General features: G+C 38.0%; 1 protein-coding gene across 8 annotated transcripts in view; it reads right to left on the minus strand.

Annotated features, from left to right (window-relative positions):
- The window catches only part of PPARGC1A (PPARG coactivator 1 alpha), a 638,991-nt gene that overhangs the window by 32,220 nt on the left and 590,942 nt on the right, over positions 1 to 15,829 (minus strand). For 7 of the 8 annotated variants that reach the window (XM_027599464.2, XM_027599469.1, XM_027599466.1 and 4 more), the window contains 5 exons: positions 10,602 to 10,796; positions 8,644 to 8,766; positions 7,579 to 7,783; positions 3,295 to 3,340; positions 3,112 to 3,185 (listed from right to left, as the gene is read on the minus strand). In XM_027599464.2, coding sequence (XP_027455265.1) covers positions 3,112 to 3,185; positions 3,295 to 3,340; positions 7,579 to 7,783; positions 8,644 to 8,766; positions 10,602 to 10,796 — 643 coding nt within the window. The remainder of the gene's footprint in view (positions 1 to 3,111; positions 3,186 to 3,294; positions 3,341 to 7,578; positions 7,784 to 8,643; positions 8,767 to 10,601; positions 10,797 to 15,829) is intronic. The other variant, XM_027599468.1, reaches the window with a different exon arrangement.

The following is a 15,829-nucleotide window of genomic DNA, read 5'->3' on the forward strand; positions in this document are numbered from 1 at the left end:
AAAACAAACAAACAAGAAACAGATCCGTAAATACAGAGAACAAACTGGTGATGGCCAGGGGGAGGGAGGTGGGAGGAAGGGCAAAATAGGGGAAGGGGATTAAGAGGTACAAACCTCCAGTTACAAATATGTCACGGGGATGAAAAGCACAGCATAAGGAATTAATAATATTGTAATAAACTTGTATGGTGACAGATGGTAACTACACTTATCGTGGTGAGCACTGCATAATATATAGAAGTGTTGAATTACTATGTTGTATGCCTGAAACTAATTTATAACATTGTGTGTCAATTACACTTCAGTAAAAAAAATATGAACAAACATTTCTAATGCAGTGCTATTTCAAAACAGTAACACTTTAAAACAACCTAACTTTATAAGAGGATTACAACTAAATAAATTTTGATGTACCTACTAAAACTGTCATATAACACTAAAAACCTGATAACAAAAGGGTCTGTGATAATACAAAACTTTCTCATTAAAATGTTAACTGAAAAATCAGGATGCAAAATTATATACACAAAATGATTATAGTATAAATATAACATATTAAATTATCCATGGGGAAAAAAATGCACTGGTAACTTTACATCTTAGAATTGTGAATAGGGGCGGCCGGGTAGCTCAGTCAGTTGTGCCTGACTCTTGATTTTCCCGCAGGTCATGAACTCAGGGTTGTGGGATTGAGGCCCCTCACCCCCACCACTGTTGCTCTTTGCTCAGCGGGGAGTCTGCTTGAGATACCCTCTCTCTTTCCCTCTGCCCCTCCCCCTGCTATGCTCTCTCTCTCTCTCTCAAATAAATAAATAAGTCTTAAAAAAAAGAATTATGAATATTTTTCCACTAGTTTATATTTTTGACATTTTTATAGTAAGCTTAAATTATTTATAGTAAGAGAATAATAAAAACCTTTTAACAGAAGCCTTGGTGTGGGTGTATAAAATGGAAGCTTTCTCAATCCTCTCTGAAACAAAGTAACTAATACAACATTCTGAACACTCAGAGTAAATAGATTCCTTTCAACTGAGCCACAGTAGTATTTCCCAAACCAGTTGATGTCTATTATAGTGGTAACTGGAATTATGTAAGGAAATAAACTATGATGCCATTGAATGAAGTATAAGAAAAATTGTCTCTATAAGAAGAACCAATAAAGGTATGTCACTAAAAGAAGAGATGTCAAATTAGTTGTAGACAGGTGGTATCAGAAACACTGGGAAAACATGGGAAATTATGCTTATTATTTACTTATGTGAAAATCATAAAAATCCACAATGATTTTGCACTCAGACTACTACACAAATATCTTTAATTCTTTTCCTTTAAAAAGCAAGAAATGAACAGTAGATACCATCTAAGATACATTTTTTAAAAGATTTTATTTATTTATTTTGACAGAGAGAGAGAGAGAGAGAGACAGCGAGAGAGGGCACACAAGCAGGGGGAGTGGGAGATGGAGAAGCAGGCTTCCCACCGAGCAGGGGCCTGAAGCGGGGCTAGATCCCAGGACACTGGGATCATGACCTGAGCTGAAGGCAGACGCTTAACGACTGAGCCACCCAGGCACCCCTCTAAGATACATTATTATTACTACAGTTTGTGCCAGAAAGATGAATGGATTGCCAGTTCGGACATTTAAGTTCAAGGCAAAGTTCTCTGTTTCTTATACAAAAACAAATTGATATTTGAATGTTTCCTTATACGACTTAGGCAAAAGTAAAATGACAAAACTATATACTTTAATCAGTTTTTTGGATAAACACACCAAAATACTCATTCTTATTGGTCAGATAAGAAGGTCTCTACCGCATATGATATATATACATAAAAGTTACTTATAACCATATAAGTAATTACAATTTAAGAAATGTTATGTATACGCCTATAAGTGAGTATATGTGTATATATGTATATATGCATATAAAGACATGTATATATTTGCATATGTATATGTGTACACACACACACACACACACACACACAGAATATATATAAATACCATGAAATTAACTACTCTACTGCTTGACCAAATCATGCGATCATGCAGTAGACCTTTCACAAGGTGGTAATTTAGCAAACTCAAAGTGTGAAATTAAACTTAGTGACAATGACCATGGTGTATGTAGGCACTATAGTTCTGGTCGAAAGCATCTTGTTTAAGTTACTGTTCTTTTACCCTTATCAGCAATGGCCAGAGCCAAGGAACTTCTTGTTCAGACAGCCTAAGATTCACTTTCTGGTATAGTTCTGTACCTAAACCTAAAGCACTCAGTGCAAAGGCACCATTCACACCCAACTTAGAAGTCTGCCTAGGAAGTCTGTGGATTATTAAGTTACTCAGGGGTTGCTCCAAGCTTTTAAAGCTCCTTCCTCTTCAGCATAAAGTAAGACTGACTAAATGAGTCCAGAAGTCCAAATGGCGAAGAAAATCACTCTTGTTTAAAAATATCTAAGTACATTTTGTTTTGGTGAATGGGCACATTTTCATTTTTCTCCTTTGCTGAAAAGATATAAAAATGGTAACATATATAAGACATTATACCATTAAGTATAATGGTGAGTGAGAAAATATTCCAATTCAAACATTGATATAATGAATAAACTGGCGTTCAAAACTTTGCTCCTTGTTTTCTAGCTAGCTCTGTGATCCTGGGCAAGTTGCTTAACATTTCTGAACTTTATATCCTCATCTTAAAGATGAGAAAATTACCACTGTCTTCATGAGGTTGTTGTGAAACTAGTCAAAACCACTTACGTGCCTGGCACATTTATTGAGTAGGAGACCAATAAATGTTATTTTCTTCTCCTGCTCGAGTTTTGGTGTCTTAATCTGACATAGGGTTATTTAAGGATCTAAAGCAACAGTATACATCAGAGGGTCTGGCCCAGGTCTGACACACAATAAATGTCTTCTCTTTAAAAGAAAAAAAGAAGTGAAAATATTTATAGGTAACTTCTTATCCAATGTTGCTTGTACTATTTGTTAATTTCATTAATCACATGGAGAATATGTGCTATTATTTAATACATATTACACACACACACACACACATGCGCGCGCGCGTACACACACACACAGAGTTCCAAGTGAAATGTAAGGCTTACCTGCAGTTCCAGAGAGTTCCACACTTAAGGTTCGTTCAATAGTCTTGTTCTCAAATGGGGAACCCTTGGGGTCACTGGAAGATATGGCACATTTATAAAAACAAACTGAAATGGAGTTGCTGTAGCCAAATGTATTAGAACCCCCTTCCCTTTCTGAAAATGGTTACATTTCTTAATACTTACTTTGGTGACTCTGGGGTCAGAGGAAGAGATAAAGTTGTTGGTTTGGCTAAAGGAAAAAAAAGGAAACTAATTATGAAATATTGAGTTTTTGAGGGTTTGTTTTTTTTTTAGATTTTTTTTTCTTACTACAATCAGGTTGGAAACTGGAAACTGGAAAACTAAAATAAGGAAATCCCTGAATATTGGATCAAAGTCAGACAACAGTCCATATTCTAAAACAAATTCCAAACAACATTTGCATCGGTAAACTATCATTCAAAAACACATACAAAAACAGAATTTTCCCCAAAATGTAGCATCTCTGTTACAAAATTTGCATCATACCATCAGAGAGAAATAATGTTTTCTATTTTAATTTGGAATATAGTACATGGTTTGTTTAGACAAGAAAACAGCAGAATAACTATAAGACAACAGAACGTTATGAATATTCAGTTGATTTTTCTCCTAAAATGTATAATTTTATACCTAGCCCTGAGAATAGGTTATTTCTATGAGGCCAAAGCTCAAGCAATAACCATTCCATTTACTGAAAATTAATTGAGAGATTATGGCAAATTGTGGACATTGACCCAGATGGTTTAAAAGGGGTTCAGATCCCCAAATCTTAGAGACAAAGTAAGATACTGCATTTATCAGCTGAGAGACCTATAGACTTTCAAAGAGAGCTCATTTACTTCCTTTTATGCTTCCTAAATCTTACCTCCTACAGGAGGCATTTCCCAATTAGGAAGGGTGGAGTAAGAATCTTCTTCTCACTCCAAAATTTCAATTGCTTCTCCTTGGCAGTCTTGTATTTTGAACAGAAGGAGGGGAAAACATGATGAGAAACGTACTTGGGATATACATCCACATATTATGTATATATATATGCTTATCTATAAAGATATATTTATATGTATGTAGGTTTATGTCAATTTTTTCTCATTAACATAACTACTTTCAAAAGGTCAAGAGGTAGTCATTTACGTAATGAAAATCATAGACTTGAAACTAAAAAGTTCTTTAGAATAAACTCTCATTTTATGGATGAAAAACCTGAGACCTAAAGATGTGAAATGATATTTCCAGGGCCATAAAACTAGTTACTGGCAGAGTCAGCCCGGAATATGTTTCCTTTTTTCCTATTACCAAAAGGAATTGCATTCAATAGATATTGAAGTAAATTAATCAACCCCAGTAATTAAGGTCCTTTGAAATGTGAAAATATTATTTATGTCCAAATTAGGCTGAAATTACATACTTTACTTGGATAAATAGTATTTACATATTTAATTTGTCGATTTAGATTTAGTTTTTTAAACAATTGAATGGTTTATCATCTATCCAATGTGCATCCAGAAATATGAAGTTCACGCTGTCTTCTACAAATTAGGTACATTGATTGATTGGCTTTTATATATACAGATAAATGAACTGGTTTTAGATTAATTTTTTTAGTATGTCTGATATAATGAGCCTTTCCAAAAGAACACACTCATGAAGGAAATTTACCAACATTTTCGGCGTTCAACTCATAATTAGGATCATGCATACAGGCTCCATAGCAAGTATCGTTAGATATGCACTGTGTACTATACACAGTATATATACATTGAAAATTGGTCTCTGGGATTCCAGCTTTCATGGTGTAGGGCAGGCTATCCGAAATGCTCAAAGTAAGATCCCTAACATTCTGACAGTTGGGTATAGGTGATGGCAAGGGCACTGGAAGGGCAGCATTGGGCAGCGGCCATGTTTAATGGGACCGATGGCAAACAGGAAGAGAAGGCTATAGGAAGGTTCAGCCCCAAAGCACATACAGTACAGAAGGCCATCCCTGAATATGCCCACACACACAAAAGCTACCATGAGAGGAGCACTGATTTGGTTTACTGGGAGTTTAATGCACACTATTCCAATGATGGACAGACCAGGGCCTCTAAGATCCTTGAGGGCAGGAATGCATTTTTTTCATGCAGATCATGGTCTTTTTGATGAATGAATACATTAGCAAATGAATGAATAAATGAATACAGGAGACACCAACATGAGCCAAAGTTCAGGCCATTATCCTAAGGAAGTGAAAAGAACTTGACCCCACAATATCACAGACAGCAAACATGCAGTTCAGTGAAAGAACATTATGATACATCAAGAAAGGATAAACCTCAGTGGATCCTGGGCTACTGTCTCTAATCGTTAATATAGATTCTACTTTTAAAGTTTGAATCAAAATTTAAATAAATCCTGAAGCTGAGCATTTATTTCCTGTTGGTTATTCACAGCCAGCCATGTTTATTTTGTTCTTGGCCTTTAATAACGATAGGAATTTTGTGGGGTTTTTGTTTGTTTGGTTTTGTTTTCTTGTGTTTTTGTCAACAGGCTTTGTTTGGGGATAAACTTTTTATGCTTTGCCACAGGCATATATCTTTCTAAAAAAAATCCGCATACAGCAGGTCTCATCTAAAGCATATGTCCTCCACAGGCTAAATTTAAGTCCTCACTGCCATGGTTTGTAAGACTTTTCAGTAATATTAGTGGTAAGTGGATCTAAAAAACAAACCTAAAAACCTCCCAAACTCTCAAAATCCAAAAGGGCCAAATACAATTTTAAGAATATGTAAATTAAAAAAATGTTTAAAACATGTGCCGCTGGCCTGGGTTCACTGACTACAGGGTTATAGCTGGCTGAGGACTTCAGATTTAGCTCCAGAAAATAAACGCCTGACTGGGACACACTAGTACAAGGTGGACAGTAGCCCAGTGAATTTTTCAGTCCACTCACTAGACTGAGCTCAGCTGCCTTCCCTTCACCCGAGGCTCTCCACACCATTGCATCCCATAGCACTGCTGGTTTTGCTCTAAGGAAAACTGGTCCAGCGCATAGTGCGTGAGGGGCCAATCAGGGCAAGGCGAGCCGCAGAAAAAATGTGGTTCATTTCAATAAATATCTTTTCCCTGAACTGACAGAAAAGGATGGCCGAGGGATTCTGAGACAACCACCAGGGAAAACCTAAATGAGAGCCAATTTAAAACTTTAAAAGAAGGTTCCTGAAGGTTTATGGTGGGGTAGGGATGAGAGAGGGAAACCGAAAACACTGGAAAGAAAATACTAATTAAAACCAGGAGCAACAGCATACCTGTATGAAATAATCATGGTTCAAAACAGGGATCAGGGACTACCACTCTGCAGCTGGAAGGGGCAGTCAGGGAAACAAAAGGGAAAAAAGAAGTGGGTGTTTGTAATTGCTATGTTAGAATATGCCTGCTTCTGGGGCGCCCGGGTGGCGCAGTAGCTTAAGTATCTGATCCTGGTTTCAGTTGGGGTCCTGATCTCCAGGTTGTGAGATCAAGCCCCGCGCTGGGCTCCACACTCATAGCACAGTCTGCTTAAGACTCTCTCTCCCTCTCCCTCCCCCTCCCTGTATACACTCTCTCTCTCACTGCCTCTAAAATAAATAAATACATCTCAAAAAATAAAAATAAAAAAAGACTATGCCTGCTTCCATCACGAGGTTAAAGGTAGGGTTAACGTGGAAGCTGAGATATTTTAAAGCGACCGCAACTTTCAACAAGCTTCCTTTGGGCCTCTAAGACAGGACGATTTTGAGGGAAGAGCCAAAAAGAAAGAAAATTATATCTCTGCCAAACAGGTTTTCCCCAAATCACTCTGATCTGCCTCAGAAGCATCCGCCTTGTAGAATGTATGGGGACAATAAACATCAACCCAGATGCCTAGTTTGATCTGGGCAATATTTTTTAATAGAAAGCAAATACAAATAAATTCCAGGGATTTCCAAATCCTTATTTACAAAATAAAATCTATGAGTATAACATGTGGTCTTTAAAAAAAAAAAAAAAAAGAATGCACTTAATCGGGAGAGGCCGCACAAATACCATGTGCTCCTTTTTAAGGTGTATACAACAAATCAACAATGACTCATTTTCTTTCCATTATTAGAAAGGAAAAAAAAAGAACAGCTTTTTACTATTGGCTAGCCCAGCTTGCTCCAAATTTCAATTATCTCGGCAATTCAGATTTCACATAAACCTTTCACCACCCCCTCCCCACCCAGCTCACATTTCAGGTGCTTTTTGGTGATTGTGAATTAGGCTGCATATCAGCCGAATAGGACATGGTCAGCCTGTGTCCAAGGAAGGATTTTTTTTTTTTTTTATAAGTCTCTAATAAAGTGCTGAATCCCCTTTCCAGAGAGACAGCAGTGGGGCAAAAGCCTGAGGTTTGGGCATTCCCAGCCAGGTGCATGCTTGCTTTGCCTTGTGTTTTAGTCTCCAGCCTACCTTGTAAATGTTGAGACTGTGACTGTGTGTGGGACTTCTTTTTGGAGGTGCATTTGTCTCTGCTACTGTTCCTGTTCTCTGTGGGTTTGGTGTGAGGAGGATCATCATTTGTGGTCAGATACTTGAGAAGCTCCGAGCAGGGACGTCTTTGTGGCTTTTGCTGTTGACAAATGCTCTTCGCTTTATTGCTCCATGAATTCTCGGTCTTAAAAACAAGGCATAAAGAAAGCTAAAATTAGTGAACTGAACCTTATCAGAATGGATATAGGTTTTCTGAAGAGATGAGATTTTCAATGAAGTGTTCAGTCTAAGTGTACTAGATCTATGAGCTGTGAATAATTGTTTGCAGAACAAGGAAAGAAAATTACATTTAAAATTCCTAAATGACATTTATGCAGCTTTTTATTTCATTTCTCCTACATTTCAATGTTCCTACTCAGCAACATGTAACTAACAAGACCCTATAGCGCCTTTACTGTGAATAAAAAAAAAAATAAGCTGGTTTAAACCTTAATTTGCCACTGATTGCTAGAGTCCCGTATTCACAATTCTCTTAAGTACCCCCTAACGCTCCGTTTTCACTCACAGTGAATGGCAAGACAAACATTGTTTAATACAGCCCGCTAACCGAATTATGTCATTGCCAGCATTCTATCCAATTAATGGCAGAGATAGATCTTTTGCGGTGATTCCAGAGCAATCTTTCTCAGGTTAGACAGCTGGAGAAACGGCAATCCTGCATCTTAAAGTCACTCATAGATAATACCAGCCTAGCAGCAAATTTTATTGTAACCCACATTGCTGCGTGTATTAATAAAGTGGGCAAGGAGTGACAGACGGTGGGACTTCCATTCCAATCATCCAAAGACAGAGCATCAATGAACTCTTTCTAGTTTAATGTAGCTGGAGCGCTGCTTTTGGAAACCCATTTCATATTGTTTCACATTATAAAGCAACTGCAGGATCCCAGCTGAATGCATAGAAATAAACCTATCTTTTGTTTTACTGCTTCAAGCAAAATCCTTTGTTACTTGCCCTCCTATATTAAAAAAGTTTGCATTGTACCTTAACAACTGCAGGGTTTGTTCTGATCCTGTGATTATGGTTTGCATGGTTCTGGGTACTGAGAGCACTGCATTCATTATAACTTAGCTGAGTGTTGGCTGGTGCCAGTAAGAGCTTCTTAAGCTAGAAATATATGAGAGGGGAAAAGCGAGAAAGGTTATGCATCCTGTAGGCATTAGAATAAGGTACTGAAATTTCAAACTTAATATTAATTAATTATAAAAATTAATTCTCTCACTCTTTAATTATAGTCACACCAAGGCACAATAGTGCTAAAGGAAATGCATTTTTAAAAAGTAAGAAAAAATTCGGCATTACACTACCAATTGTGAAAGTATTCTTTTCCCTACATGTGATACTCAGTATTGTCTACCTTGATTTTCTTTTCTTTTCTTTTCTTTTTTTTTTTTTTTTTTGGATAAAATAAGACAAAAAGGATCCTCCTAAAAGGATTTCCAAATACCTACTAGCTGAGAAAAGTTGCACTGCTAAATGAGGAATTGGGGGTTGGGGACAGAATATAGGACATTTTCCCCTCAATAACCCAAATGAATCAAGTGAAAATAAATAAAAGATTCTGTAATGCTTTGAATGATATTTTACAATCCAGTTTCACTTTACTGATTCAAAGGGTATTTATGATAAAAGAGTGGCTATCACTGAAAAAGACTTGTAAGTAAATAGAGTCAGGAGATGTGATTCTGCCTCAGGCAAAGCATTTACTGTTTCTTGACCTCTGTTTCTTCATCTGACTTGCTGGCCTTCTAGGACCTCCCTGCTCGGACAGGCAGTATGACGTTGAGTCAACAACCCCTCCCAGGTGAACCAACTATGTGGATGAAAATCCTCTGGTATCAATGTAAAGACATCAAAGTACCAGACAGCAAAGCCAACAGCAAATGGAAAAATGGTGGGGGTGGGGGGAGGGTAGCAATTACTTATGAGGTAGTTTCTTCTAAACCAGAAATCTCTAAATGAACAGCAGTACAAGCAGAGTCTCCATATGTTTACATGGAATCCTTTTAACATTTAAAAAACTTAGAGAAGGGAGAGAAACAACCTCTAAATGGCAAGCCAAGGAACATTATTAAAGTTTGGAGGATAGCATTCCATAATTTACATAGTATAGTCTTACATCAGATTTATGGCAAATGACAAATGGCCACCATAGATGAGAAGGTAAACTGTGTCTTAGAACTAATAAAATTCTGGGCAAGCACTGCATCAAAAAGAAAATTTACTCTTCATTGCCAACAAACTCACTCTTCATTGCCTCCCATAAATTTAGGGAACTTAGGTTGCAAATGTGCTACTATTTTTCAATCTTCATAAGAATTATGGATCCAAAACCTTAAAATATTGCATATCCCTTGATCGGCCTTTTATTTCTAGAATCGTAGGCATAAGAATAAAACTATAAATGTGTCAATTATTATATAATTTATGATGGTGAAAAATAGGAAAAAGACTAAATATCCAGCCACAAGAAATCTCTCAATGAACCAGGACATCTCCAAACAATAAAATAATATGTGACATGAACCATTATGCATATATTTCAAATTCACAAACATGATGATGTATCTTAAAACAAGAGGAGATTTCAATTTTTTTTTCCATCAGAGATTATTTGATTTTACAGGTGAATTTTTGGTCTATTCTTTTTGGGTTGTCTACGTTTTCGAAGCTTCTACCATGAACATAAATAATGCTAAGAAATAAAAATACACACACAAACATAGCAAAAGTTAAAACCGTAGTAAGACCACATGAAGACTGTTATTACCAACATTTTTAAACACAGAATCACAGAATTTGCAACTCTGAGTCTGCTCGGGACTTGTTTTTGGCATCAGTCTAAATTAAAAATCCAGACCTTATTGTTACTACATCATACCCATGCAGCGGGTAGCCAGAGGCAACTCCAATTCCTGTTAAACAGTAGGAAGGGTTCTTACTAGAGATGGCTCTTCTGCCTCCTGAGGCGGTGGGGTGCCGTCAGGCATGGAGGAAGGACTAGCCTCATTCTCAGTGGTCACATCTCCATCTGTCAGCGCATCAAATGAGGGCAATCCGTCTTCATCCACAGGGAGACTGTCCAGTGTTTCTGTGAGGACTGCTAGCAAGTTTGCCTCGTTCTCTTCATCTATCTTCTGCAGAAACAGAAAAATAGACGACGTGAGTGAGTTGACATTGGGGAACAGGTAACACCATCAATCAGCGTGGACGGGTCATGTTTATCCAAATGAGTCAACCGTATGTGAAATTTTGAATGCTCACACTGGAACACAAAAGATCATGTCTTCTTCAAACTCCAAATTCACTTTTGGTCTGAATCACACAATGAACTGATACCTCTCAGTACCAATCTCTGATGGCTGAGCTGTCCAAGTTGGCAATTTATGATGTCGGTGCGTATTACGGCCGTATATGATGCTGTCTTGTTTGCAGTTGCTTTCCCCATGGGTGTGTCTTCTTTCCCTAACTAAAGGAGAAGGTCTAGAGAATCTTAGAACTTGAGAGAATTTTCACCATCATCTATTTCATCTTCAGATATAGTGTTTCAATCTCCTGTGCAGCCGAAATGTTTAGATAACCCTCTGTTTGAACAGCACCAGAAACTGAAACTATACGGAGACAAACCATACCATTATAATCTCATCACCGAACACTCCACAGCCATTTATTTCCCTCCCTGACATCTCTCCCAACTTTAGTCATAAATCTAGAACTGCCCACTGGACATTTCTACCTGATAATAGCTCCCTCATCCTCCAAAACCCAAACTTAGGATCTTTCACAACAAAACTGCTATTTCCCTTGACTTCCTGAGTTTGGGTAACAATTCTTCAGACCCAAACTCTAGAACTATCTTGAGTCCTCTTTATCTGGTCTGTCATTAAGTAGAGTCTTACTTTGTCATGTCTCTTCAAGGCAGTCGTTTCTTGTGGCCAGGGTACGATTCTAGTGTGGCATTACTTGGAATGGGGGCTCCTGCGAACATATTCTAACTTGTTTCCGCAACTCCCACAATCATTCACATCCGTACACCCTTGGAAAGTTAATCTTCAGGTATTCATTCCATAAACATATCTGCATACCTACTATACCAGGGACATGTTTGGTGTTAGAGATAGAAAGAAAAAGATGGACCTCTGCCCTCTAAAAACCCTCCAGTGGAAGGAAAGAACCTGTGAATAATTTATTATAAAAGATAACAGTTATTTCAGTACTCTGTACCAGCTTATATACCCTGTTTATAGGGAAATGTGCTATATTCCCATCACCTGGACAACCAGTGCCAATGCTAGGCACACAGTGTGGTCATTGATTACTTGCTGAATAATTCATCGATCTGCATTTACTGCCTAGAATATATGTTGTGCAGATCACTTTCTCTTCCTTCTGTTAGCATTTCACATTGTTTGTCCAATTTGACCTGCTTCATAAATCTTTTTTTTTTTTAAAGTTCTGTATGCTATGACATTAACAATATCGGCTAAATTATCCCACACAGATTCTATTACAAAATGCACCTAAACTGCTGACATCTAATGAAGCCAGCAGTGCCCACACGTCCTTTCTCTCTAGCACTGAACTCCAGTTAATTGACCTGACAAAATTACAAGAATCACAGAATAAGACAGCTAATCAGAAAATCAAATTGTATTACTAGAGAAATTAGGCAGGCCTTTATCACGTATACATTCTATTTTTCACATAAAAATTGTTTTCCCTCTTTACTGATGAGTCCCCATCCAGGAGTAAAATTACAGACTTCTTTCTCTTTTGGATTTGAGAGGCCAAAAAGAGCCATTTGTACTCATGGTAGACTTTCCTAGCATTTCTTACCTTTGCATAATGTGTCTCCCAAATGCCCCTGGACTTCACATTGTGAGTCAAGTGGTTTTGGGCACACGGGATGGAATGACAACTTTCTGAGTTTGAGGACTCCACTGCAGGAGGTAAATCCTAATGGGGGGGAGTGAAATGTTAACTTCAAAATGGCACCATTCTTCCAGAAACTGACTGATTCTTTAAAAATCAAACTGCTTGATTTAATAACAAATCATTATTGAGCATACCACCCAGCCTCAATTCTCCTGGATCGGCCCATGTAATCTGAATAATAAATATACTGAAATGATTTTCACTTATTTTCTGCCCAGGATCATAATCTAGCGTCCAAAGATTCCAATCTCTCCGCTTTCAACTCAGATTCCCCCCAACATACGAAAAACCAAATTCAGGTTATTCATCTGTCCTAAATAGAAATTATATTTAAATTAAATACATATTATTTTAATCATCCAAAATCATGAGATTTACATTAATGTAAATATATCCATAGTATCTAATAAAAATAATCTTTGAAGATCTCTCAAGGACACACACACGCACACACGCACGCACACACGCACGCACACACGGTTTCAGTAACTTGGACTTTTTTTCCAGGTATCCCAGTTTTCAGAAAGGCTTATTTCACTGAAGTTCAAAAATAGCTCAAGAAAAACAGTTCAGAATGTTTACCAATAAATGAGTAATTTTGTTTACTCCGATTTAAATTTTGTATTTGGCTTTCCAGCAACACTACAAGCCTCTATTTGCTTTCAATCACATAATACAATAGCGCCTTAGTTCTATCCCTAGTGTAAACAAACTACAATAATTCCAATCAAGTCAGAATGACAAAGAACACTTAAATTAACTAGTTTTCTCCAATTTCTTTAATAAGCCCGGGTGAATGTACATCAAAAACAATGGCAGAAATATTGGAGCCTGATAATGTCATAATTAATTTACAAGATCTGATTAAACCACAGCTATTTAAATTCTCTCTACTGGAACCACAATGGGAGGGAGGGTTGTGGGATAGAAGATTGGCAGACAGTGTGTGTGTGTGTGTGTGTGTGTGTGTGTGTGTGTGTGTATGTGTGTGTGTGATGGGGTATGTGGTAGGGTAGGCTGCTATTCAACCAGGACAGACCAGTAGGGCTGTAATCCTTATTTAGAGCCCATGTTCATCAGAAATGTGGCTGACTCAGTGAGGGGCTCAGAGACCATTTATTTTAGTAAAGTTGCTCTTGAATTATGGAAGGAAAGAATGTTATTTCAAATTCTGTGTTTTGTCTAATTGTAGAAGACTGGGGAACAATTTAAGATATTTCCCGATGACATTTTTGTTCTGAAGCTCAACAGATAGTCCTGTATGTAAAGTTGAGTGGACATTGCTCCTCACTGTGGCAATTCCAATTAGTTTAGCATGAGTTTCAACAATCAAACACTCCAGAGAAGGCAATGGATGTGACAAAAAGGACTCGGGTAAACAATTAATGTCACTTCCCATTATTGCTTCAGTCCCAATTTACAGAGCAAATAAATCAAAGTCACAGCAGATGAAGCACTCTGGCCTACCAACACATGTCTGTTCACAGGTGACGGGCCATGGAAATACATCAGGCAGTAAAATGACTTTGCAAAATAACCTTTCAAAGACTCTGCTCTGACACCGCTTTCTAATTGTTCAAAATTACTGTTTTTACAAAAATATACTTATTAGCTCCATATAAGTTAAGAAAAGAAGAGCAGAGAGGTGAAAAAGAGAAAGCAGGTCACCAGTTAGGTAGTGATCTAAAGCTACACAGCTGAGCTCAGTGTTGCAGGTGGTGGCAGAGAGGGAAAGAAAGGTAGGGAACAGGCCAACAGGCATTTCCACAGGGGACCTCTGCGACTCTCAAGCTGCTCTAGCCATGCTGGGCGTCCACCCTGGGCTCTCCTTACGCAAGGCAAGACTGCTGCTCTCCTTCCCACCGAAATACAGGTTCGTGTGGCAGTCACGCTCATTCTCGGAGGGTGCTCCTGGAGTAAAGAAGCCCATTCCACAGATACTCACGTTGTAAAGAATTTCCACTGACAGGTGATACACGTACATGTATACTAACAACCCAAAATTCAGAACAGGCAGCAATTCCAAAGCAATGCTCTGTCATTAACAAACGATAGTTCAGAACACTTGGTTCATTACTGCTCGTTGGGACTGCTGGGTCCCTATCTGACCTGCCCTAAGTGTGATATAATTCAAAGGGCACAGTTAAAGGAAGGCAGATTCTGCATCTTCGGGTCCTCAGAGTCACCTCAAATTTGAAATTTGGGGTCCAGGACATAATATCTGGGCCTTCTTCCCTTGTGAGCAGTTGGCAAAAGGATCTTCCAACTGATTACACATGGTGGGGCCAACAGTGCATTGAGCTCACCCAAGTGCATAGAGAGGGAATAAATCTACTAAATTAAAGAGGAAATGAGGGACTCCAGGATGTTACTGGACACCTGACGGGAGAACTGCAAAGTGAAACCGGCATGTGGTATCCCAAAGATTTTTAAATGCAGGCTATTATGGAAGGACCATGCCCTGCTTATGATAGTAATTTTTTCCACATCTTGTAGAATTGCAATTACACTCTGCGTCCCCAGATTCTCACACTCGCTTGATCTCTGTTTGATAAAAATAGTTTAATAGCCATTTAATCACAGCTTCATTATCTTAGCTCTCTTAATGCGAATTAGGCCAGGAGAATTCCTGCTTCCTCATTATTCAAATCATCAATAAGAAGGAAACAGTGGGGTCTTCTTATCATTCATTAATCAGTTTCAGTATCTTAGGTACTGTTTACTCAGAGATCAGTCTATGTGAGAGGTCACTTAACCTCTGTGAGCCTCTATTTTTTTCTATATACAAATTCAGGTTATTATCTGCCTAATTCCTAGGACAGAATTTTTCTGCATTCATGGTTAATAGGCAGGAAAAAAAAGAATGGACGAAAGCCTGAGAATCCTTCAAGATGAGGCTCAATAAACATTTCCAGTGTATATGCCCATTGTCTTGATTGCCCATATTTGAAAGGGTGATCTACCGCCGACTTTTAGCAATGGTCCAGCTTCCTCCCAAATACCCAGCATGCCTTGGGCTTCCTACTTGCCCCATCTTGCTGATTTGGAAGCAGCTAATGAAGACAAAATTAACTCCTACTTTAAGTGAGGCCTAATTAGGAAGGGAAATCTGCTAGAGTAACATCTGGTATTGCATTCTGAAGCCAAATATAAATGACATTTTTGGATTATCCACTATTTTGGATTATTTCTCCCACTGGAGTCCAAACAGGAGTTGAAATAAATAAATGAGAAA

Source organism: Zalophus californianus, chromosome 2 (assembly GCF_009762305.2).
Source record: "Zalophus californianus isolate mZalCal1 chromosome 2, mZalCal1.pri.v2, whole genome shotgun sequence".
Taxonomy (NCBI): domain Eukaryota; kingdom Metazoa; phylum Chordata; class Mammalia; order Carnivora; family Otariidae; genus Zalophus; species Zalophus californianus.